Source organism: Aquila chrysaetos, chromosome 5 (genome assembly GCF_900496995.4).
Source record: "Aquila chrysaetos chrysaetos chromosome 5, bAquChr1.4, whole genome shotgun sequence".
Classification (NCBI taxonomy): Eukaryota; Metazoa; Chordata; class Aves; order Accipitriformes; family Accipitridae; genus Aquila; species Aquila chrysaetos.
The window spans coordinates 15876345-15903548 of NC_044008.1; the positions used below are offsets into that span (position 1 = coordinate 15876345).

Consider the following 27204-nt stretch of genomic DNA (forward strand, 5'->3'; position numbering starts at 1 on the left):
AAAAGGAATGTTAGTATAGAAGAAATCAGCATCTCCTAACTTTTGCCTTAGAGATTTATTTACATCCTAAGTAAGAAAGTATGAATTCCAGATGCAAGAAAAAAATTACCCCAATGTGCCAGCATTTTAAGCTTCCTCTTGAACAGATTTTGCATGTCGCTCTCATTCACATATTGGATACACCCATAGCAATAAATTAAACAGTGCCAGGAAAGGTTCCTGGATCTGGCACATGATCATCTGTACCGCTAAACTGTTAGGACAGTCATTAGCAAGTTTTTGGCTGGGCCAGCAACCACCTTCCCAAATAATCTCCAGCCACAGCTCAGGAGAGGCAATATTGCAGAGACTATCCCTGAAAAGGGTGCTGGCAGGCAGCCACGTGCTTTGGGGAAGGGCAGCCCTTACCAGCCCTGAGGCAGGCTGTCCTGCACCGGCTGGCCACAGTGCCCAGGAATGTTCCCAGACACCTTTCGCTGGCTAGTATAGACATTACTGTTACCTCCCATGTTGGAGACTAAGAGAGTTCACAGCTAGGATGGCAAATTAAGTCCTGAGTGTCAATCATAAACCTTTACTGACCTTGTACTATCAACTGAGAGAGGCAGACATTAACATAAACATCAGGGTGACAGTGTGGAGCAACTTAATACACAGTCTTTCTGCAGCAAAACCAGACACTTTTTGCTGATCCTTGAAGTAAGGCCAACACTAATCAGAACAAGTCTCGATGATACAAATTTGCCTTCAAACAGATGAGACTAAGCTCATTTACTTACTTCCATTTACTGTTCTGAGGACAGTTATGTATTTTTCTTTCCACACCCATACTCTGTTTCAAAAGCAAATCCAGACCATTTGGGGACAAGCAGTGAGTGATTGGGATATATCAGCGTTTGACTCTGAAGGAGGGGTTGAAACAACAATTGTTACATTTTTCTACTTCTTATGCTCTTTTTTGGTATTTACTTTCTTAAACAATAATGCACTTAAAAACATCTGCCATCAAGTACATGTTTGTTACTCATCATTATGACAGATATTACTTTACAATAACACAGTCCCAGTTACACTATTTAGGACCAGTTAATTGAAAAGCAGATCTCAGTAAACCCTCAGAACAAATAAAGTTTAGAAATAATGTATATTAGTTTTAATCATAGAATTTTTACGTCAGAGTCACTTTACATTTAAACATCAATCCAATTAAATATTCAGAATTGTTTTACATCATCTGAAATCCAGTTTCACCATTGTATTGAAAAACAATATCAGGCTAAATCAAAGCTTCCCAGTTACTTCCCAAGAACCTTCTTCTACTTGGCTGAGTACCCGCATATTAGTGCTCATATTACTGCTCTAGTACTGTGCAACTGGTGCATGTTCTAAAACCATGTATAACATTACATAACTCAGATATTTACTTAAGTAAATGTAAATAAATCTCAATATACTACCGAGATCCAGGATAGTGAGAAAGAGGCTGCCTACTCTCTATCACAGATATCAGCTGATGCTGACTTTTCCCTCAGAACAACCCAGAATCTAAAAACCTCATTCACCAAAGCAAATCCATACAAATTTCTTTGTGTCCCAAGTGTACAGTGCTCCATTGCTTTTGAGATTAGAATAGCAAGTTCTCTCTCATTTTGCCTTTTGGTGTGTCTGGTACCAGAGGTCTTCAATACGTGAATCAATGTCCTGCCCTTTGAAGATATGGGACAACTGTTTGAACTTTGGTGCAGGGACTCTAATTTTTGAGGCACTTATGTCTTCTCTTTAATCTTTAATCTCAGAATTCACTTCTATTACCGGGTCTTTAGCATTTTAACTTTGAAATATATAAAATAGACCAAGTGTCACCTTATGTTTTCTTAAGAAGGTTGGGGAAGAATTCTTCAAAATGCCAGGAAGGACTGTGCTCTCTGTACAGTGCTTAAAAATTTCCAAGTGGCTTATACTAGGCAAACCTGATAATCAGAAAAATCCCACAGCCATTGCCCAGGGTAAAATCCTGATGAGAAGCCAAGCCTCTACCATGAGCTGTGGGCAAAGGATAGATAAGTAGCTCTCCCAGAGCACTGCCCACAGCCTGTATTTTGGGCCTCCACCTCATTCATCAACTTTTATAAGATGTATGACACAACTCCAACCACATTTAGTTAAGGGAATAAAAAAATGATTCAAATTCTCTATTTCCGTCCTCCTTCATTACACCCACTCTCCTTCTCCATCTTCTGAGTGCTTCCTCTTTATGATTGCTTACAAGTCTGACAGTGGGAAACATCTCCATTATATCATCTGCCTGCAGCATCTTGTCTGTTGGAAAGATCCCTTTTTTTAGACAAACTTTTCTGAAACATATTACTCCATAAAATACAATATTCCATATTTAGGAACCTCTCCAATTATAGGCAATCACAACTCCCACTGATTTTAGCCTTATCTACCCTAACCTCAGGATAAATCTGCATAGTGTAATATGGCCATGCAGATTCTTGCTTTGCCTGTACTTCAAGCAGACATGAACTTGCTCCAGTTGTGCTCCAGGCTGAATGAGAGGGTTGACCTCAGCAAGGTGCCAAGGCTGAGCTGGTCACCCTGGCTTGGACTGGAGCTAAAATGTGTCCCACCATCTGAGAGCACAGCAGAGTGAGTTTGTGTTTGCCTAAATCGTGTAAGCATACCATTACATATCCACATACAAAAATGTTTTTTAAGATAGTTTGATCCACCAGAAGTTGCCAGCGTAACCACCCCCACCTGCTCTGAAAAGCAAGTGGACAACCTGATTTTTACAATCCTGCTTCTGCAAATTACTCTTTGCTTGTTTATTGGCCAAAAGATACCAGGCCACTTTGTCTCTGACAGTGATGCCTTATGGTGGGAGGAGGCAGCAAGACACAGCCTCCACAAGACAAGACAGGAAGGATTGCTGTGGGACTCTGATTGCAATTAATAAAGATAGTCTGACAGGATGACTGTAACTCTAGGGAGGAAACTAGTAGAGGTCTCCGGGTTCAAAAAGTAGGAGAATCGCATCTTCTCTAAACAACTGCATTTTCACGTTCACAGCACAACACATTTCATCTATGTGCACTTGGTGGGTGTGTTAGTATATTTCAGTCCACCCACATGCCAAGCTGAACAGAAATAGCACAAAAGTAAGAGAACATACAGTACTTACATTTCTACTCACAATATATGAGGTAACTGAAATCATCACTCTAAAAACAGAAAGAATGCAACAAAAACCTCAACAATAAATATTGTTTGAAATAGTCCTGTGCTGGGAAGGGAATAGACTAGATAGCAAAATAGGGCTCTTCCATCTTCAACCTCTATAAGGACAATGGATCTTGCAATTTATTTTTCTGCTTGTTGGCAAAAGTACACATCTTGTCAACTTTCAGAGCTTTTAACCCTCGATGTTTCATGACTCCTCTCTGCAAGACATACAGTTCTAAGTATCAGCAAGAGAAATAGCTCTATCAACAGGCAAACCAAAACATAGTGATTGCAAAGTTGCAACGAAGAGATTTTTAATTATGAAAGAAATCACAACATTTCAAGTACATTTAAAATTCAGCTCAGTAAATGACAAAATTACAGGTAATCAACTGGGGAAATACAGTTTTGTATCACTTCTAGTCAACAGGTGACTATCATTTTAATTTTTATATACATAAATGAGAATCTGATTTAAAGTAGCATATGAACAAAATCAAACATGAATTCAAAAGACTTCTGCAATCAACCAGGCACCTTTTCCAAAAATGGACAGCCAAAATCTGTTCACTTCTTATTAAGGAAGATTACTGCAGAGTATTACCCTAGAGCAGTGGTCTTCAAAGTGGGGTGCATGCACCACAGGTGTTATGGAAGACAATCCACCGGGGTGCAGGAAGAAAATATGAGAACTTCAATAGTATATGTATGTAATTTATAAATAAGGAAGTATATATATAATGGGGGTGCATGCTCAAAAAGTTTTTACTGATAGGGATGCATGACCACAAAAGTATAGAGACCACTGCCCTATACGATCCTGCCATATAATTATCGCTGCCATGTCAGAGGCATCTAATGAAGATGCTGGTGAGATATAAGCTCTCTTTTATACCTCTTCTCAACTATCAGTTATACAAGTGGATAAAAATTTCTCTAGAAGGCAGATTTGTGAGCTCCTATCTTCCGTTAAGCAGCATGGATTCCCCAAAAAAACCCCAAATTACTCAACTTTTTCTTTGTTTTCAGGAAATGCAACTTACTGGTTTCTCATGAATCTCTTCCCTCCACCGTACTTATTGTTAGCATTTGATGGAAGAGCTAATTTTCCTTATGTGGCCAGTTAAACAAGAGCGCAACATGTTATATGTGTCAATCAAGATAGGTAACTTCAGGTATTTGCAAATGGGAATGGACGACCTCTGGAAAACTCTTAAATCAAGGAGAAAAGTTAGTGTTCTTTTTCATCTGGGCTACCTCACTTGCATGAAAACGTGATTAGTGAACAAAACCTGGCTCAATAAGCAGCCATTATCTTACAAAGAAGCAATGGATTACAGTGTGCAAACACAGAAGAGAAAAATTTTGCTCCTGTCCCAAACATGATGATCAGATTTGTTAATCTCTCTTCCAATCTGGAATGAGAAGGATGTAGAAATGGTGACTAAATGGAAATCTCACGGTATCTGTAATCATTATGAAGATGTTTGGGCTGCCTATTTTGGAGAAAATGTGAATAAGAAGAGACAAAACAATAATGGCACAGAGAAAATATACCAAGCACCCCTCCTCAGCATCACCTAACAAAACACAGGATGGGTGGTGAAGTTGAAAGGTAATATTCTTAAATTAACAGAAATATTTTTTTAAATTTAGTGCAATGTATAATTATCCCTTCAAACTCTGTATAGTAAGAATATCTGCAATTACACTGATTGAAATTAGGACAATAATTCTGAACGCTTCATGGCATACACCAACCACATCAAGCATCAGCAAGGCGTTAGCTAAAGATTCTCCCAACAGCAGAATGTATCTACCTACTGCTCACAGAGGGTTATTTATATCTTCTCTGAAATCATTTGAACTGGTTAATACAAGAATAGGTCTCAGGCACAGCAACAGCTAGTTCTTGGTGTGGAGAAAGCTGAAAACCAAAAGCCAGCAGTGTACAAAGTCACAAGTAACACAAACAAATGTTTTGGATTCACAGGAAGAGGCCATTTTTTCTTGTTTTTGTTGTAGTACTATATGTACAAATTGCTAGATGCTGCTTTTACTCAAAGTCTTTGAGTCTTAAATAACATTTTTCTTGTTATTTGTCCTATCTAAAGCTAACTGGAGAAACAGTGATGAAATCTTAGTGAATTACAATTCCTTTTTTTGTGAATAAATAAAACCCCTGACATCAGAATGTCTGAACATTTTTAGGATTGCATATTTCACTTTTTCACCATTCAAATCTACCTGCAATATTACAACAACATTTAAAAAAAAAAAAATTCTAATGACTCTTAAAGGCCCTCCCCAACCTTCCTTCACTGAGAATACTGAGATTCTTCTGTTTACTTTTAATTTGGAAGAGAACTCAATTGTGAATTCCTCCAGGAAATTAAATTTCCATCTTTAGCACTGCTCTACTATAGCTATCAGAAATGAAGCATCTGAGCGGAAATGTTACATGGTCACTCTTCTCAGCTTTAGAAAGCTATCATTGGAGGCTGGATTGCAAGATTGAATGAAGATTGCATTCTTGGCTACACCACTAAAACATAATGAAACAGTGCTGTCTGACATAGCTCCTGTTCTACACATGGTACACATTTCAGGCTCAATCTGTCTGCCCAAAAATAGGTACAAAAAAAGAGTTAAGATGTTCTAGACTATATCCACAGGGCTGGCAAGCATGGCACAGGACAAATGGGAGAGCCATGCCCTTCTGGAGAGGCAGCTGGAGGCTAAGCATGATATTTTAGCACTTTAAAGATGGCACTATACACCTATACCTTGAGCAACTGTTTTGAGCCCTTCCAGTTTTTAATTTTGTAACGTGTATCAGTAAGGAAAGAAAAAAAAAGTTAAAAAAAAATGTAGCTGTGCAATACATAGTTGATATTGTTTTACAATTTGCAGGTATATTCTTGAAGAATATTCATGTTCTTTCTGCCAGTTTGACTAATCCTGTCACTTAGTTTTTCAAAGTTTCAGGTTTTATTTTGTGTTGTCAAATTCAAGAAGTTCAAGGGCTCAGACTCCCTCTTTACTCCTACATTCTTTTAGTTTAAGGTCAGTTAATACAAAGCCTCAAATCATATACTTGTCAGCTGATTTCTACACATCCTTTTTTTCAGGGTTTCTTAAGAATTTGCCAGCTGGCTCATCACAAAATGAGGTACACTTTCGAACAAGCCACTGGCCAGATTCAAACTCTAACAGAGATCATGAGCACAACAGACCTGGTGCTTTCACAGTTACAGCTGAGATGTCTTTTTTTTTTTTTTTCCCAGTTGAATACCAGTATTTGATGCTGCACTCCATGATAAATAGAGACACAAGTGTAATATTTTTTACTCATGATGACTCTCGCAACCTACCAAAAATCCTGATTTCTTTCATGAGAAAATTTCACTCTGAAATTCGGAAGCCATGATTCTGTGTCTTTAAAGGAAGACCCAACTTAAGGACTATGCTCTAAATATATAGCAAAATAATGTAAACACATATTTTTATTTTAAAATTTTAAATATTCTTTATAGCCTCCATGACTGCTTCACCTACATTCCTCTTCCATACACTAGTTTGCAAACTTCCAATACAATTCATCCAACAGACAGGGTAAACAAGGTATGTATTACTGAATTTCTATTTTTTTAAATCTATTCAGAGACAGCAGGTGTCTAAAAGGTAAACAGAATCCATACTAACTTAATTGCTGCAATGTTTTGTATCCAATTGTTATAAAAAATTGTCAGCAAGTATCTCTCTTTAAATGAACCATATTGTAAATAAATGTCACCGGAGTCTGAGTTTGCTTTCAAAATTAGTGTTAAGTGAGAATCTTGTTTACAAATACAAGTAGTTAGTCATTTCTTGTGGGTCTGTGTATTGCAAAAATTAATTTTCATCTCTTCATAAGAAAAACATTAAAATTTCAGCAACAGACTTCACAAGAAACTTGTTGATCTTAAATATTCTTTTTTCATATGATGACAACGTCATTCACTGTACTATCCATTGGCTTTTTGGGGATCCTTACCCAAAGGATAAGGCTTTGGGGATCCTTCCTCTATTCAGTTTAACACTAGATAACAGTACAGAGCAAATGACTGGAAGCATTTGACAAATGCAAACAAATCAAGGGTCAGTTAAATATATGGCAAATAATAAATATATGGAAAAAAAGTGCAAATTTTGATGCAAATAGTGAAAAAATATATTCTAATAGTCCAGATTTTAATGCCATAAAGATGATGTATCATGTAACTGATGGAATATCAAATGTTGGTAAATATTAAACTGAACTGAATTGTCTTAATTTTACTTAACAACAATTTCGATTTTTTTAAATTAATATGGCAAATTCCACTTGGAGTTATACATACAAATTTTACTGCTATCAATAGACTGTGTTTATCCAAAGGCAGAATTTAACTGAAAATGTTTCCAAATACAATGGAAAGCCAATTTGAAGGTTTTGTCTGTCTAGATTGCTATACTGTTATGTTGTAAATCCACAAAAACCAGAACATTGTACACAGTAAAACGTAATTTTTTAGAAATTTAAAATTACTTACAAGCTGCTCAGACTTTACACTGTAGAGCTGAATGGTCTTGGCCACATTTTTTGCCACAGCTAAACTCAGGTCCGGATCAACAGCAGCCACATTTAGCTCGCTGGAAGCGAAGATTACAAATCTTAATTAACAGCTAAACAGTGCTGTATTTAATTGATAAAGAATTAACTATGAATACGTAGTTATGTGGCATAGAATCATCACAGAATCATAGAATGGGTTGGGTTGGAAGGGACCTTAAAGGTCATCTAGTTCCAACCCCCCTGCCATGGGCAGGGACACCTTCCACTAGACCAGGATGCTCAAAGCCCCATCCAACCTGGCCTTGAACACTGCCAGGGATGGGGCATCCACAACCTCTCTGGGCAACCTGTTCCAGTGCCTCACCACCCTCACAGTGAAGAACTTCTTCCTTACATCTAATCTAAATCTACCCTCTTTCACTTTAAAGCCATTCCCCCTTGTCCTATCACTACAGGCCCTTGTAAAAAGTCCCTCTCCCACTTTCTTGTAGGCCCCCTTTAAGTACTGGAAGGCTGCTATAAGGTCTCCCCAGAGCCTTCTCTTCTCCAGGCTGAACAACCCCAACTCTCTCAGCCTGTCTTCATAGGGGAGGTGCTCCAGCCCTCTGACCATCTTCGTGGCGCTTCTCTGGACTCGCTCCAACAGGTCCATGTCCTTCTTATGTTGGGGGTCCCAGAGCTGAACACAGTACTCCAGGTGGGGTCTCACCAGAGCAAAGTAGAAGGGGAAAATCACCTCCCTCAACCTACTGGTCACAGTTCTTCTGATGCAGGCCAGGATACGGTTGGCTTTCTGGGCTGCAAAGGCACATTGCCAGCTCATGTCCAGCTTTTCATCCACCAGTATACCCAAGTCCTTCTCCTCAGGGCTGCTCTCAATCCATTCTCTGCCCAGCCTGTATTTGTACTTGGGATTGCCCCGACCCATGTGCACGACCTTGCATTTGGCCTTGTTGAACTTCATGAGGTTTACACAGGCCCGCCTCTCAAGCCTGTCAAGGTCCCTCTTGGGATCCCTTCCCTCCAGCGCGTTGACCACACCACACACCTTGGTGTCATAGGCAAACTTGCTGAGGGTGCACTCAATCACACTGTCCACATCTCCAACAAAGATGTTAAACAGCGCCAGTCCCAAAACCGGCCCCTGAGGAACGCCGCTCATCACTGGTCTCCACTTGGACATCGAGCCATTGACCGCAACTCTTTGAATGCGACCATCCAGCCAATTCCCTATCCAGGAAGTGGTCCATCCATCAAATCTATGTCTCTCCAATTTAGAGACAAGGATGTTGTGTGGGACAGTGTCAAATGCTTTGCACAAGTCCAGGTAGATGATGTCATTTGCTCTTCCCCTATCCACCAACACTGTAACCCCATTGTAGAAGGCCACCAAATCTATCAGGCACGATCTGCCCTTAGTGAAGTCATGCTGGCTGTCACCAATCACCTCCCTATTTTCCATGTGCCTTAGCATGTCAATTTAGAGAGAGTAATACATACAACCAAGTCTTTCTAAGCACCATAATTCAGTTTACAATTTAACAAGTCATTTGGGAATTTTATGTGCAGTGCTCCTATTCTAGTAAAAATGAGCAAAGTTTAGGAATGACACTTCAGTATGAAATCACTATTAGTAAGCCATTCAAAAATATTGACTGCAATTAACTACATTCAAGCTTGGCAGCAGCCTTCAAACATTACAGGTGAATACACAGTCATTCAACTCTGGAATTACATGAGCTTTGCAGAAATACCCAGGGGATGCCTTAGCTTGACACAACTAATAAGCTATGTTTTAGGCAATCCTTTATAGTAACAGAAGCCCCAAAGGAATAACAGGGAACAAATGGAAGAAGGAAAAGACTTCTAAATCACTTCCAGTATTTCTTGTTCATGGAACCCCCCAGATCTGCATTGGTTGGGGCTGCATTCATAAATGCTCTACAGAAAACAGACAAGCACAAGGACCATCATTTTGCTAGTGATGAGATTAACCTCTCCCAAGAACTGGAGAGACACTAGGCACCCTGACATAGGAATAACCTTCTCTGAGAACTCTGCAGGGCCCCAAACATCATTAGCTAAAGGTCACTCTGGAAAATTCAGCTGAAATGTCATAATTTTCATGTCATTCTCCCTTCTCCTCTGCAAGGAGCAAAATAACATCAATAACCACACCAATAGGCATGTTCTGAGCATCTGCAACTCCCAGTCACAAGTAGAGTGTCAGTATTTATATGACACACACACACTCACATACACATACTGTGAATACTGCCCATCATTTTCATACTGTATTAAACAGAGTAGTCGTTACCAAAACCTCATGAGGCAAAATACACCATTGGTAATTTAAGCATCTAATTTTACAAATTCTACCTGGAATAGTTGTCTTTATCTATTATCTTGATGTTTCACTCTAACAGAATATTTACATCAGGTATTATCACTTGCAGCCAAGCAACTATCATCCTCCGTTTGACACAGTCAGAATAGTTAAGATATCAGACATTTACAATATGTGTGAAGTTTCTCTTCCTGATGTTTTGTAAACAGTAAAACTTAAACTAAAATTTCAGTTATTCCAGAAAAACAAAATACAGAAAATAAATACTAAAATTTATAATAAATTATAAATAAAAATAAAGAGGTGGTTATCCTGCTGTATTCAGCGTTGGTGCAGCCTCACCTTGAGTACTGTGTGCAGTTCTGGGACCCCCGAACAATTTAAGAAGGTTGTTAAGGTACTCGAATGTGTCCAGAGGAGGGCAACAAAGCTGGTAAAAGGGCTGGAAGGAATGTCCTGTGAGGAGCAGCTAAGGACTTTCGCTTGTCTAGTTTGGAGAAAAGGAGGCAGAAGGGCGCTGCTCTCTACAGCTTCCTGAGGTGGGGAAGTGGTGAAGGAGGTGCTGAGCTCTTCTCCCTGGGATCCAGTGATAGGACGCATGGCAGTGGTTCAAAGCCATGCTAGGAGAGGTTTAGAGTGGATGTTAGGAAGCATTTCTTTACCAAGAGGGTGGTCATACACTGGAACAGGCTTCCTAGTGAGGTGGTCAATGTCCCATGCCTGTCAGTGTTTAAGAGGCATTTGGACAATCCCCTAAATAACATGCTTTAACTTTTGGTCAGGCAGAATTTTTTCATTGGTCGGGCAGTTGGACTAGATGATCATAGTAGGTCCCTTCCAACTGAAATATTCCATTCCATTCCATTCCAAATCCTGACTTAATTTTTACACTAACGAGTTTTATAACTAAAGAGTAATCAACCTTTTACTGCTAAAGAAGTCTCAGTTCTAAAATTGCAACTTATGAGGAAAAACATGTCGAAGATTACATTTTGCAATGTATTATACGTGCATACCTGGCTATAGTTTTAATGATGCTGTCAAGCTCATCAGAAGAAGGAGGATTCCGACCTCCAGGAGGGAAGACAAGATTGATGGGGTCAAAGAGTCGAGATAAGGATTTTGACAAATAAGCAGCTTCATATTGTTGCAGTGAATCTTTCAAGGCCTTCTCTGGACTGTGAATATAAGACAAAATTACTACATTTTAAATTAAAATACACAATAGCATTGAACCTTTCCAGACCATACCAACTTCACAGTATTGAACCTGCTTTCTCTTCTGCTCTTTAAACATATACACTTGGAAAGATTTTAATCTTTCTTGCTTTTCACTTGAACCAAGTAACTAGTCAGGGAGCTATTCTGTGTAGTTCAATACAGTTCTTGGCACTTTCTGTAAGACCGGTGTGGAATCCCTAATTCAAGGTGTTCTTGAAACAAACAGTGCTAAAAACATCTGCAAAATATCAGCAAGATATCCAGAACTGCAATGAAAGACCTTTTTATATTCACATATTTCATTAGCAGATAGCTTGTACTCAATGGTACATTAAAAAAAAAAAAATTATCTCCTGGTATATGTATGCATATAGAAAGCTTCAAATACACAGACTTGCCTTAAATTTACCTTTAATAAGCTTCAGTCTTTAGTATTTCTCTTTGTGAAAATGAGTAGGCAGTAGCTCTCTCAAACATTTTACCTCATTGTCAGAAGTTTGGTGAACTTTTTACTTTGCTTCCATTGAAGTCAATACATGTCCCACTGACTGCTCAGGAACATATTTAAGCCAATACAAATCTCACATAAAATATTCATTCTATCTTACATAAGTCTAGAAGTCCTAATAGACTTGATGAGCCTGTTTCAGTTTGGTCTTTCTGATATCTACCACTCAGATCATGTTTATTCTACTATGTATAAACATAAAAACTGTGAATCATAACAAACTGAACATTTGTCACACTCCAATGATTGCAATATCATTAAGAGGAAGCTACTGCTGTAATCACAACACATACAAAACTGAATTTTCATCATTCTGCCTTTTTTTCACCCAAGGAGACAAAAAGATAAAACTAGTTCCAAAGTCAGAGACTTTGTGAAAGAGAAGACAATCCAACACTGTTAATTATATAACCTAATGAAAATCCTAAAGGTCTAAAGTAGTATTAAAGCAATAACTGCAAGAGGAAAAGAAAGCCTTTAAAATTTTCCCGCTTTGACAATTTGAATAACACTAAGTTCTTAAAAATACTCTCTTTTCTTGCAGGGTGCAAAGCTTTACATTTTATTGCCTTAGAGTTCATAATACATACTCATAATCTTGTTTTTTTTGCATGAATATGTCCTGTGTATCTTCTTCCATTTGTTGTAGTTCAGCAAAGAGATCAGTAGTTCCACTTGTGTTAAAATTCCTCTGAATATTTTGACTATATTGTTGCAGGCGCTTCCACAAGTCATTATAAAGCCTCAGTAATTTAGGGTATTCTCCTTCAAAAGCTTGTTTCAAAAACATAGATGCTGCAAAATAAAGCAGTAAGCAATATGCATTGCTACGTTCAAACTAATTTTTTGATTCGTATAAACAACCTGTATCCTTGCATTTATATTAATGAACAATATACAATGTTATCCTATCTTTAATATTAATAATGTAATATTTTAATTAATTTCAAAGTGGCATGAGCTATCACATTAAAAGCAGTTGACAAAGGTATGTATCTAAAGCACCAGCATAAAATCCACAACTGGAAGACAGGACATGGAAAACTTACTTTATATAATAAAGATATTAATCCTGGTTGTGAAATGTTTGGTATCAAAATTAATTATTACTATTATCATTCATTTAAGGCTGAAGTGTGACTAGAACTCTCTAAATCTAGAGATTTTCTAACAATAGCTTGATGGGGGAAAAGTGTGGGGCTGTGCAACTTTGAAGATACCCATTTAAAACAGACAAAGATAACTTCTATAAGCCAAAGTCTTAAGAAATACGATGAGGGAAGCATATGCTTTTACACACACTTCTTAAAACAAGGTACCTAAAATGCAATTCCTAAACTTCTCAAATAAAGAATGACAAAGCCAGCAGAAAAATGAGCATTACTTTCAGCCTTGAAAGGCTTGCCACAAGTAACCGGAAATGAAACAAATGTACAACTGTTTAAGCAACTGATGTTAATCTTGATCTAACATCACTCATACTTTATGGATTTCCCATTACATTAGGAGATTAACACTGTTCCATTCATTCGTAGGTTTTTCGGGTTCCAGACATCTGCCCCATTTCACCCAGCCTATCCTTTCAACTCAAATATGTCCTAATTTTTTATACTGGAGGATTCACATTTATTATCAAACACAGAGATATTTTAGGTCACAAAGCTATGTTTATAAAGACTGACAAAATGTAAGAGTTCCCTTCTGAAATGTTGATTGATCTTATTAACTGATGTCACAACTTTACAATCTTAAAACCGAGTGCTGAAAACAGGTAGCACATGTTTGGTTTGAACATATGAGATTCCTGGTATGTAGATACTGCTGTTAAAGTAATGCGTAAGGCAAACAGTAAAACTAATATGTTTTAACACAAGATGAATATATTTTCTTCTGGGATCATCTAGTTACATAGCAACCACTGAACATGAATCAACCAGCTAGTTCCTCAAAATTATATTACTGCTATAATGCCTGACAGGACCAAATTTTGAAGGGCCAATGCAATAGCTGAGTCCGCAAAGATAAATGCAAATCTTATGCACTTTATCTGTATGTGCAAAACATTAACTTTATACACTGTATACAAACACGAAAGATATATTTATAAAAGCACCAAACTCACCTATGATCCAATTGCATGCTGCACTAGCATGTACTGGTAATAGTACTGTCTTATGTTTATACATGTTTTTTATTTAATATTCCTTGGTTGTATCTGCTATTTATGTATTACATATGTACAGAATATTGTGTATGGTCAGAACACCAGCCATTTATCTATATTTAGACAAGACACAATTTTGAAGAAACTCGACTCCTATTTATAAAGGTATCCAAAAAGGGCTAAAATCAGTTTTTTACAACTAATCAGTGTTTAACAAGAAAAGACTGTAAGAACTGCTCTTTAAAATCAAATTACTATTTTTAAATTTGGCAAACACATTTGCTTTGGAAAGTATAATGTACCATTCCAAACATTTTTACCTCCACATACAGTTGCAAAAATATGTTTTTGTTATTAGATAATGACTACTTAATGAAGCAGAAAATATTTCTGAAAATTCAACCATAGTTTAGGAGGATCAACCTGTTTGGTTACAAAACCAAGAAGTTTTAAATTCACAGACCCCACACTGAGTGAACCGCTGCTATAGTTCTAGTAGAGGAGATAATGAGCAAAGGGCTTACTGAAATGAGAGATTCAAAATAACTATAGAACACATTACAAATCATTTATACTGAATACTTACAGTCTGTTGCTGACTGAAACTGAGAGGAAAGTGTCTGAGTTACTGCAGTCCAAAATTTGTACAAAATATCAGACTGGCGATCCTGATAGCAAGGGACAAAAGAAATACAAGTTTCAAAACACTCTTTTCAAAGATTCTTAAACAAGGCAAATGCTTCCAGTCAAAGCTGTTCTACCATCACTGAGAATAAAACTAAGTAAAAGAATTCTGAGAGGTCTTCCTCAAGTTTAAAGCTAGGAAAAAATGTTGAGGAATACAAAAATGAAAGCTTCAGTCTTCTCTCAAATGGAATATTTTCCTTCAAGCCTGAGAGAAATGCTCCCAGCTTTCTAGATGCATGAGTGTAGACTAAAGCAGCACACCTCAGGAGCTGTGTTAGAAAATCTCTTTGCATTGCAGTGACCTTCTCATTCTGCAGGCGTTCTCATGCTGGCTATATCCCAGCAATTATTGTTACTGCCATTACAACACCCTTGCAAACACTGACCAGGGACCAAAAGCAGTGCATGCTGCTCTGCTTACCACAGAACAGTTTCTTGTTTCTAAAAACATAAACCACATGAAAATACAGTGAACCTCACAGTTGACTCTTCACCACCTTATGTCAACAGGGCTTGCTGTCAGAAGTGGAAACAAGGTAGGATATTCTTGCAAAAAAGACATACAAGAAAAGGCAGGCTGTTTCCTTACTCCCCCCAACATCTTGCACTTATGCTCAAGCATTAAAGCATGATTTTGTTTTCTCTCTTTTGCTTTCTTCCTGTCTGTGTGTTTGAGGTAGAAAAAAATTACAGGAGATGACAATGGGTATCCTGTCCTGCCCACTAGTTAAATACTTGGAAGGCTGTTCAGTGTTTTTATGGGAAGGGGAAGCTGACTCTGGACAGAATGGTTTTCTTCATTGCATGGTATAGATGGAATGTATTGACCCTACTGTATAAATGAACCAGTTTGACCAAATCACTATAGTAATGATAATCAGCAAAAAGTGCTCAGAATGAAAAAGTGAAACAGCCAGCAGTGATGACAAATGTCAGCAATTCTAAGGATCTCATGCTGACACTTTGCTGTTTCTATCCTGAGTTACTCTGAAACATCCAAGGTTTTAACTCAAAGTACAACATTCACAGCTAAAGATGGGTTTAAGCAAAGGGCTCAACACTGAAATCACTATCAAAGAGGGATGCATTTTCTCAGCTTTCCTTTTGGCACTGCCAGTGACTTTGCTATGAGAAAAATGAAAAAAACCCAACCAACCAACCCTAGTTCTTGTTAATAACACAAGCCCTTTTAAAGTGTCAGTTCAACTTCTGCACTGCCCAGCACCACAAAAAGGAGGAGATTAGCTATCAAATATAAAAGTCCAGCTACTCCAAACTGAATCACTACTTAAGATGACAAAGGAAGAAAGAATGCACTCTATTCACTTGCATTGCAATAACATGCAAAGCAATGAAGGTGTTTAGAATATCATCCATTAACAGGGTCCATTGCATCCCACTTGAAGATCTGATCATTGAAAGACTGCAAGTTCAAGCTCAAGTTTCAGTTCTAAAATTCTCATCTTAAAGAATTTATATAAAACCTGAAATCAGTCAAAGGTACACTGAGATATCTAAAAATTAAAACAAACAAACAAACAACCCCCCCCCCCCCCAAACAATAATCAGACAGAATGCTATCACAAATTCTGAGAGTAGGTGAGGAATCCATCCAACCCTACTCCTTATCTCTAAAGATATTCAAAGAAAGATAAAATTTATAGGCCATGTGTTAAGAATTGACAGAGAATATCTTTTATGTTGTTGGACTCGTAAAATATATGAGAATTAACATAGAATACTAAAATAAACTGGGATGATAGAATCTCATTTTTGACTGCTTGAGGACACTGATAGATTTAGAAACTGAAGTAACTTATTTTATAGCTATGCTTGTCTTTTCTGTAAAATTGTACTTGATTTTCATAAATGGGCAAAGCAAAATTATAATATTAGACAATGATTCAGAAGATGCACTGCAAAAAATATCTTTGGGGTTTTAGTAGATTTATTACTATAACATAAACATGAAATTACTCAGTTCTTCTCAGAGTTTCACATTTAAAACATGAAAATTACTATAAAACAAATGGCCTTTCACATCAACTATAGAGTAAATTAATTAGTTTTCATGTTCTCTATTCCAACCTGGAACAATGTTTGCCTATTCAGCATGGTAACTTAATTCAATTTCTAAATAATCTAATGGAGGTGGAAAAATACTTACAGAGCACTTTCAAACAACTTTTTTTCATTACTGTAATCACCATCTACACCTCTGTCATAATCTCAGCAGAAAATGCAATGATTAAAGGGTCTTGAAAACAAACTTGCACGGAGTCCCTCCACATTGACATTTCTATCTTAATTGTCAGATTCAACATGGTGACAAATAATAGTAACATACATGTGATGACATTTAATGTTTTTTGTGAAAATACATAACTTTTGCATATACCCATATATATATACATATATAATATATACATATGTACTCATGTAAACATTTGCATAGTAGCCACAGCTGTACCAATAGCTTGTGTGTTCTGACCCGGGCAAATGGTGTACAGAATTTTGTAGTGAAGAAGGCCCTCACGTCTGGGCTAACCAACTGTATTATGTATGAGGAGAAACAGAGGGGAAAAGCTACGTGGCAAATTCAAATAACATTTCATACTGATTGACTAGTCAGTCAAAAATGTTTAGGGGAAAAAATGATTAATACTCCAGTTTTGGACCAACTGAAAACACTATCTATGGAGTCATTACTGGTTGCTTCTATAATATAAGACAGGATATTTCACTTTGTCCAGTGTTGAGCTGCAGTCACTCTGCAGGGGAAATATAGCTGCTGATTAATAGCACACAAAAGACCATGTAAGAGTTTGTGGCAGGAACTAGAGCATACTGTTGCCTACACATACACCAGGGGACATTTAGGTGGGTGGACTGTAGCTACCAAAATTGGAATACAGCAAGGCATTAGCATCAGATACTCCTGCTGGAGTAAAAAGTGCCATATGCAACCATGAGCATCCAGAACCATTTACTTGTTTTGTTTAAACCTGTAATTTCTTTTGCTTGCACATTAACTCAATATATTATTTTTTAAGAACTTTTAAATATCTCACTGCTTAGTTTTTAAATAATGTATTCTAATAGAAGTTACATCTGTGCCTGTAGATCACAATGGAAACTATAATTTATTTAAAATATAATGTGCAATTCCATTTGACAATAATCAATACTAGAAAATGACACAAAAAAAGAGTAGCAAAAAGCGCGTTTTTCTCCAGCTTAGCAGGAGATTAAAGGAATGTCCCTTTCCTTGTACTGGACAATTTCTTTAAGGACTTAAGAAGATAGGCAGGATGGAGGTGTAAGAAGAAAAGGCAGTACTGCTTGCCTGAAATGTACACAGCAAATCTACTGGCTCATCTTATTGTAATGGAAAGTTTATAAGCCTTCCCCTATGCTTCCTACAGCACTGTAAGCAACATCACACAGTATCAGAAAGTAACTGCTCTTTTGGGCCTTTCACTTTCAGAAAATGTCATCTAGCTAAAATTGCATTCTTGTCATCTTACCATCTGTAGAGTGTAAGCAACGAATCTGGTCCTTCTCTACACTTACACCAAATATCCTCAGTGGTAGACAATGTATGGGAGCATTGGGTACATCCATATTAGTGATTCAATGTGTAGAAGAGATTCTTTTCGGTACAAATCTGTCTTGTGTCCATACTTGTTGTCTTGCAGAACACAAGTGTGCTAGCAGACTAACTTCCACTATTCAAGGAGTACGCTACCTCATCATTAGCTTAAAAAGAACAACTTCTGCAATTAAATAGCTTTTTGCAGCATATCATCATATTTTTTGTAACAGAAGCCACAAGGATGTACTAATATTTTTATCAATTAATATTCTGAGACTTTAAATTGGGAATTTTCCATTTCTCTTGCTTCTGAAAATGAAACAAAATTGGAAGATGTTAAATTACTCACACCCCCTCCAAAATAAAAATGCTTGCTTTGAAATCGAGTCACAAGCAGATTAACATCTTGTGATACAATCCCTTGTAGCAGGAGCAGCTGACAAGATGAGTAATGAACTGCATCCGATTATCTTTTCAGCTCTGTGGCAATCATTTTCCAACAGCTTCCTATTCCATAACCAACAACACTGGAAAAAGGTCACCATTCTCTCATATTTCCTCCCCATCAGTGTATGCGTTTAATAACGCAGAGAACACATAAACCTTTGGAAGTTAAGAGGTCTGGTACTGTTATCTGGGGCAAAACTGTTTCAGGTGCATATTGCATATATAGAAGTCCTACATAAAACATCCATACCTAATTTAAAGTCTCTCAGAAGGAAATTATTACACTTTAGCATATAATATAATGCTATTTCCTCTTTTCATGCAATATGTTCTTTCTTCAACAAAAGAACCTTAACTGTAATTGACGGTATCTAAAACTCAGGACAGGCAAGATTCAGGTTGACATATACATATTTTCCCCATCATGGAATACAGCTGAATTAAATCTATGAACATTAATTGCAAGCAACTGTAGGACTATAATGGCAAAACGGAATTTTCCCCCCAAAGCAGATACATTTAACTCAGCATTTTTGAGTTGATGGTACTATCTGTTTGCAGCTTTATTTTGATCTCACAGCAGAGAAAATCTGCACATAAATCATATTTGCACCACTACAAAATGGCTTGGAGGTTAAGATCAGCCATAGAACCGGCTACTTTTTCATAAAAATCTGCTGTGAAAATGCTCCTATACCTAAACTACACTTCCATAAACTAATAATCTACCAACCCAAACTGGTAATTAAAAATACCATCGCTGCTGTTCCTGTGCCCAGTGACCACTTTATTCTCCAGAACTGATACAGCTGAGCAGGGACTCAAACAATTTAGTAGCCCCTACACAACTCCTTGGGCAGTGCAAGACTGCTTACATCTGTCTTCCTCTTGTCAATTCTTTGCTTTCAGAAATGAACTGAACAACTGCCCAGTAACATAAACTAGGGCAACCCTCTGCTGTTCCGACCTGCTGGACAGCTGGCCAGAAGCAGGGGAATAGAAAGATGCTTTTGAAAGACATATGGACTATAAGCACTTAGCTACTTTTGAAAATGTTATTCCTAGGGAATCCACTTGCATCTGTGTAGAGTAAAATAGAAAAACACAACAATCAGATTCCAGTCTGGCCCATCCACTAGAATTTTACCCTTTCTCATACTGTTTAAAAATTCAGTACTCAGTCACACATACTATTCACATAGGAAATACTTGCTCATGGAAATTACACACATAAATCAGACAAAAAATGTCTGGCAGGCTAGACCACAAATGGCAATGAATTTTCTCAACAGTTAGGCTAACTTTATTGTGCACCTGAACTGGACAAAGATCATTAGTGTAAGCCATAATTCAACAAAGTTTACCTTTATTAGAATAACAGATGCAGACAGTCTGTTTGACTTCCATGGTATACCTTATTTATGTGAAATTAAGAATGTGCTTAAGTGCTTTGCTGAATCAGGGCCATAATCAACAATCAGCAAAAAATGCATTCACCTTGTATAACTATTGCGTTTCAACTATTACTATAAAGTTACTATTGTCAATACTCTGCACAGACAGTAATATTGTGCAACTTCCCCACAAGAGAGAGTTTTTTAGCTAAAACAAGAATGTGTGATAGTACTGAATAATGATAGTGCCAGGAGACATTTGGACAGTGCTGGTTCATCCTGCTCTCTGTCCCAGCTCAAGAAAGCAAAGTCAAACATAGGCTTGTGCATCCTAGGTGAACACAAACTAGCAATCTGTATTTTAATGTAAGGTTCTCTTAAGTAAATCTTTCTGTTGTCTTTCCCCAATAATACAAGCATAATAAGTGTGAAAATTTAATATTCTAATGGCAAAAGTTTAACACTTTTGCTAGTCTAGGACAGAAAAGGTCTACTTTTAGTAAATGCCAAATTCAAAGCAGCCAACTGGCCTTTTAGGCAGAGATTTTAAGCTAGAAGTCAAGAGAATCACAGAATGGTTGAGGTTGGGAGGGACCTCTGGAGGTCATCTGGTCCAACCCCCTGCTTGAGCAGGGTCATGTAGACTAGGTTGCCCAGGACCGTGTCCAGGCAGCTTTTGTGTACGTCCAAGGATGGAGACTCCACAACCTCCCTGGGCAACCTGTGCTAGTGCTCAGTCACACTCACAGTGCAAAAGGTGTTTCCTGACGTTCAGAGGGAACTGCCTGTGTTTCAGTTCGCGCCCGTTGCCTCTGGTCCTGTCAACCGGGCACCACTGAGAAGAGCCTGGCTCTGTCCTCTCTGCACCTTCCCTTCAGGTATTTATATACATTGATGAGATCCCCCCTGAGCCTTTTCTTCTCCAGGCTGACCAGTCCCAGCTCTCTCAGCCTTTCCTCGTAGGAGAGATGCTCCAGTCCCTTCATCTTTGTGGCCCTTTTTTGGACTCCCTCCAGTGTGTCCACATTTCTCTTGTACTGGGGAGCCCAGAACTCACCGCAGTGCTTCCTGTGTGGCCTCACCAGTGGTGAATAAAGGGAAGGATCACCTCCTCAATCTGCTGGCAATACACTGCTTACTGCAGCCCAGGATACTCTTCACCTTCTTTGCCACAAGGGCACGTTGCTGGCTTATGTTCAACTTGGTGGCCGCCAGGACCCCCAGGTCCTTTTCTGCCAAGCTGCTTTCCAGCTGGGTGGCCCCCAGCATGTACTGGTGCCTTGGGTTGTTCCTCCCCATGTGCAGGACTTTGCACTTCTCCTTGTTGAACTTCATGAGGTTCCTGTCAGTCCATTTCTCCAGCCTGCTGAGGTCCTGCTGGATGGCAGCACGACCCTCTGGACCATCAGTCACTCCTCCCAGTTTTGTGTCATCAGCAAACTTGCTGAGGGGACATCCTGCCCCATCATCCAGATCATTAATGAAGGTGTCAAACAGGACTGGACCCCATATTGATCCCTGGGGTACACCACTAGTTACTGGCCCCCAGCTAGACTTTGTGCCACTGACCACCACCCTCTGGGCCTGGCCATTCAGCTGGGCCATTCATGAGCAAACCTATGTTCATAAAGAGCTGAGTTTCAGAACTTCAAAAAGAGGGCTGTTACAGCACACAGTGCAACTGAGATAGACTGCAGATTTAACCATCTTCTATGCAATGACTGGTGGTAAGGAAAGGATTCAGATCAGTATTCTTTTATTGGTATGGAATGAACAGGAGGTAAAAAAACATTTATACTTACATATTAATTTTTTTTTATTTAGTAGTCTTTATATCTTTAGTGCATTGTATTATAGCATGTATGCAGACTTGTTAATATTGTGAAGCAACATTATTACCCAGCTGTATGGATCTGAAATTTAGATTAATGTTGTCTGTTTGCAGGATTACAAGATTATCTTTGATGGAGAAAGTACAGGCTGACAGAATCCATGTGCTAAACCCCTTCCCACTTATTCACATGAAAGTGACTTGATCCCACAGTTCAAAAAGTATAACCCATTTTCACTAATAGCTACTAGTAAGTTAATAAACCACTGAACAATAGTGGGCTGAGTACCAGTACCATGAGAGCAAAGACATTTGAAGATCTGCATTCACTGTTACTCTACAATAATATTAATGCCACAGCCTGCAAAACCAATTTACAGTCTCCTCAAACAAAAACAGAACAGCTTACCTCATTTTTAAAAAACATACCGAACTACTAATTAACTTTGCTATTAATGAAATGAAATCTCTTGAGCTCTGTTCTTAATATGACTATTTAGTATCTGACATTAAATCTAAATTCAAGGAATAAGAATGAAAGTACCTCCCTTTTTCAGTATTAGATAAGAATGCAAGAAGATGCTGAAAAGACATATATTTATTTTTATAAATGTCTCTATTTCCTCCACACTGTAAATTTAGAACTTAATGAGTATAATTTCCCATCTGTGAATTATCATATTTGTGTGTGTGTCTAAAATAGCTATTTCTAACATTCAAATAATAAATCTGACCCACTGATTCTAAACTGGCTCCCACTTCATGACAATCACTTCCAACTTATTTTTCCCTGTAGAAATTTTGATACTTTGAGTAGAATGTGAAAAACATCTTTATTGTGAAGCCTCTTTGAAATGTAAAACAATATAGTGAATATTACGATGCAGCTAGTTGCTGCAGGCTCCTGAAATCAGGCTTTGCATACTAATACATACAGTGTTTTCTATTTGTAATCAAAGGCTCCACCATAAAGAAATACGGGACTTGCGAACGTTGCTCTAAAAACAGAAGACATTTAAAGGACAGCCTAAATATTTTTTCCACCAATAAAGCAACAATGCAAATGATTTAACAATTTTGTATGGCAAGATCTTATGGGACAGAAATAAGGAAATCTATTTGCACTATTTCTATAGCAACATAATTGCCAAATGCTAGACTGTGAACAAAAAGACATCATCCTCAGTAGTGCAATTAATCAGTAAAGAAAGACAAATTCCAAGTGTGTTTTCAATAAAGCTTTTCCATCTTCTCAAAGTAGTCAAGATTAAATTTCTTAAAAGAACACTGCATTTAAATTTCTAATGTTGTCTACATTATACATTGCAGGTCAATAGATGTCAATAAATGACACCACGATTTTAAAAATGACCTTGATTTTTTTGTTTTACTGCAGGGCATAGAATTTCATTACACTGAGTTGATCAGTTTATACCCAAGGTGTAATAGTTTCTAGATTTCCAGCAGTGGTGCAACATTTTAAAAAGGACTCTTTATGCAGCTGACAAAAGAAACAAAACCTGTTTTTTTAAAGAAATATAACCCTCTTAACTAGAAAATAAAGTTAAGACTGTGCATTTTCCCTATTAGAATATTAGAATTCTTAAATGATTACTCAGAAAAACTAATTTTTAGGAATAAAAATACTTGGGTCTTAAACAGTGTCCTGTATCTCCAAAACTGCTTAAAACATTAATTAATCCTCCCATATTCCTGCAAGATATGTATCAGCTAGAAGTAAATGAACTTAGTGTTTCCAAAAGCCAGTAACTACCCAAGGGACCTGACAGCTTTCTTGTATCCAGAGAACTGATTTAGTTTGTACAGCAGCAATTCAAACTACATTTTCACCTTGACTACTACATACCCCATCCAAGGATGAAAGGGTGATTTGTTACCACGTCCACTCAGCCTGCAGTTGTTCAGGTAAGATTGACAAGAACAACGATAAGAGGCGGCAGTTCTAGTAAATGCATTTCTTGTCGAATAGCAAGCTGACTGAAAACCAACTGATTTAATAATTTTCAATCATCACTGAACTGCAATTTGCACAAACACCAACAAACCATAAGTGAAAAAGAACAAAGGTCATTATAACCTATTAACCCATGCAGCCTCCACACCATCCCTTTTATTTATGGCTGCACATTTCTGTCAGAGAAAGTTCTAGAGAGAATGCAGTGTCATTAGAAAACCATTGCACAGGCTCTGACCCTCCCATTTGAATTAGAATCAAATTACTTTTAGCATGGCTGTCTGGACACACTGATCCATCCAAAACTAGAATCAGGACTGTTAACTGGTAAGACCTTTTTGGTTTTTTAAGAGAGGCCTCAAAAATCTTGCAACTGAATTCAGCAGGACAATTTGTATGTTTGAAATAACGAGCATCTTCAGTATTTTGGGGATCAAAAACCTGCTCATTCACCTGTGTTTAGATCTCCACAAAGTACCTTGTTACTGCTTAAATAATAAACAGAAACCACAGTAGAAATGATATGCAAGTAATCCAATTCTGTTTCTACAAAAAAATACTGGAAAATAAATCACATCCTTGTGATAATAGGTGAAAACCAGATTATTTTCTGAACTCACATAAGGCAGTAATTAGATTATTTTTCATTTTTTTCCACTTGGGATTATTTTTTAATTGGGTCAACTGAATGTGAATATGTGATGTTAGATGTGAATAATTTCAAAACAGCAACATTTTTTAACAAGTTTTGACAGGGAGGAGAAATAAGAACGTGAAATGTAAGTACACTTTGGGCAATAAACATTTATATTTTCCATTTATTTTCTTTATCTTATGTAATGATGAGTACATTTCCTTCTGTATTGTTAACACCTCATATTGCCAGTGTTGACAACTCAGGAAAATAGCCTGCTTACTCACCAAACGTTCATCAGGAAAGGCAATGATAAGAGCCCTCCATAAAGTACATAACAACACTCCCTACAACTCCCAGCTCACTTTTTTATCCAGAGGCTTATGTAAATGACAGGGCTTGTGGTGTGCCTTAGCTGCTAACAAGCCGGACGTCAGCAGATCAAAGGTGATCAAGGGCAGATCTGGCCTCTCACAGGGAGTCCCCTTCTGCCCAGCGGAGAGACCCCAGCTCACCCTTTTTATAGACCGACCCAAAACCCCCTACAAAATGATTTGCTGCTTTTAAGGTTGCTTCTCACTTTGCAGAACTGTTCGCTCATGCCTATGTAGGAGTGAAGGACTCAAAATAGATGAGGATCAGAGATCATTTTCAACTCTTTTACAAGGGGCTTAGAGGGATTCTTATCTCTAATTAGGAAGGTGGCTGTCACAGAAAGATATGTTCTACTGGGACTTACACTGTAGTCAATTGTAGTTTAGGTATTAAAACAGCTGAGGCAGGATTAGTCACTACACATTGAAAGAGAGAAGCAATAAAGCAGAACAAACTGGAGTAACCTATTAGCTCTCTGAAGGTGAATTAAGCAATTGAAAGAAGTGATATAAATAACCAGTCATTAGGTGAACAAAAATATCAATTTTACATTATTTAAATCCTATTTGTAATTTTAATTTTTACCCTCAACATTATGAAAATAACCCTACCTTTTAAAAAAAATTATAAAATTAAATCTCTATTCATTTTCCCCAAAACTAGAAATCAGAACTTAATGAATTCTGAATTCTTTTAGCCTTGCTCCTCAACTAAAATCTAGTCATTAAAGGCCTTTTTCCTTAGATAAAACCACAAAAATGTCCACTCAGCCTTAAAAGAAATGTGTTTCTCCTTTAAATATCTCGTAGATCTCTTTCTGAAATTAAATCTGTAATTTTAACATTTACAGATTAAAAATGAATCTATAGTTCATTACTAGTATGACATGTAAAGGTTTTTACAATGTATATAAGTGCACGATTTCTTTTTGAAATTACATTCATTTCATATTGTGGCAAAGGAAAAATACCAAAAGCTAGATCTGCAAAAAGAAGGAGTGGAAAAAAGTGCAGTGTAAATTTAATCTCCAGATTCTTCCATGATACTCATGTAAGCCCAGGTATGTCACTTAACTCTTGGCCACATCTAATCATGGAAAAATTTGGAAGTGAATTCTGTAAGAGAAACCATAGTGTAGAAAAGATGTGGCTGTTGTCATTGCCCTCCTGCTGAACTCCAGTATTTATAAACTTTACAAGTTCTGTGCCTCAGTTTCTCCATCTGTCAGATTTTTGTTTTGTTTCCTTTTTTTTTTAAACAGAGGGGGTTTGTGAATCCTTTAATTAATTAGCTAGTGTTTTTAAAACTACATTTTTCGATACAACAGGATACAACACTACTAAATATTATTGTGATAACAGGTATTTAGAAGGCCAGAAAGCACATGTTTGAGATCATAATTAGAAAAAAATGCAGGCTGTGCTATCTGTGAAGAGAAAGACACAAAAATCCCCAATGGAAAAGAATGATTGGAAATAAAAAAAAAACCACCCAAACCACAAAATACACAAGTAGCTTCCTTGCTATTAAAGGACTTGTGCTTTAAAAAGGCTGGGTCTCCTCCTCTCTTATGCTTCCTAGGATGATACTTCCACTGCAGTAATCAAAACAAGGAAGCAGATGGACAGGCAAAGTGGTACTGCAGCTGCTGCAGAAGATGACTATAATAATAATGTTGACAACAGTAACAGTAATTAGTGCACAGACTGTAGAGTGGATGATTCGTTTTCCTATCTTCTGGCATGGGCATGCTGCCCTAGCGAATGGGTATAATGTTAGTACCTTTAGTTTGTTTTGTTCATTTGCTGTTTATTAATGAAATTGAATACAATAAAGAAAATCTAACTTTTCTCCCTCTCCAGAACACTTGCTGAGGAAAGCATGTTGTTTCAGTTTGGATTAATACAAGATGGAATCTTCATTAGTAAACAGCAAAATATCAATTTCTTTCTTATATCTATGTACACAACAATTCATACTCTCCCATACAGCCATTTGTACATACTCTTGAATTTCAGCAGCATGTAGTACTTGTCTGATTTTGTCTAAACAAGAGCTGCACTGTTTGGTGTGACTTCACCCATCTGCAGGCTGGCGCCATACCTTTTTCAAGGGACACTAGAACAAATGGTATAACTGTGAGAAGGGCCAAGAAAAACACTGTGCTACAGTGAACCATCTCAGGTAAGAAGGAAGTAAAG

The 27204-nt window shown here is 37.5% G+C and overlaps 1 protein-coding gene across 1 annotated transcript in view; it reads right to left on the bottom strand.

Moving 5' to 3' along the window:
* COG5 (component of oligomeric golgi complex 5) overlaps positions 1-27204 on the bottom strand; it is a 194139-nt gene that overhangs the window by 37378 nt on the left and 129557 nt on the right. The window contains exons 11-14 of the mRNA XM_030014841.2: positions 14652-14733; positions 12492-12696; positions 11189-11350; positions 7803-7902 (exon numbers count right to left, since the gene is read on the bottom strand). Of these exons, the coding sequence (XP_029870701.1) occupies positions 7803-7902; positions 11189-11350; positions 12492-12696; positions 14652-14733 (549 nt within the window). The remainder of the gene's footprint in view (positions 1-7802; positions 7903-11188; positions 11351-12491; positions 12697-14651; positions 14734-27204) is intronic.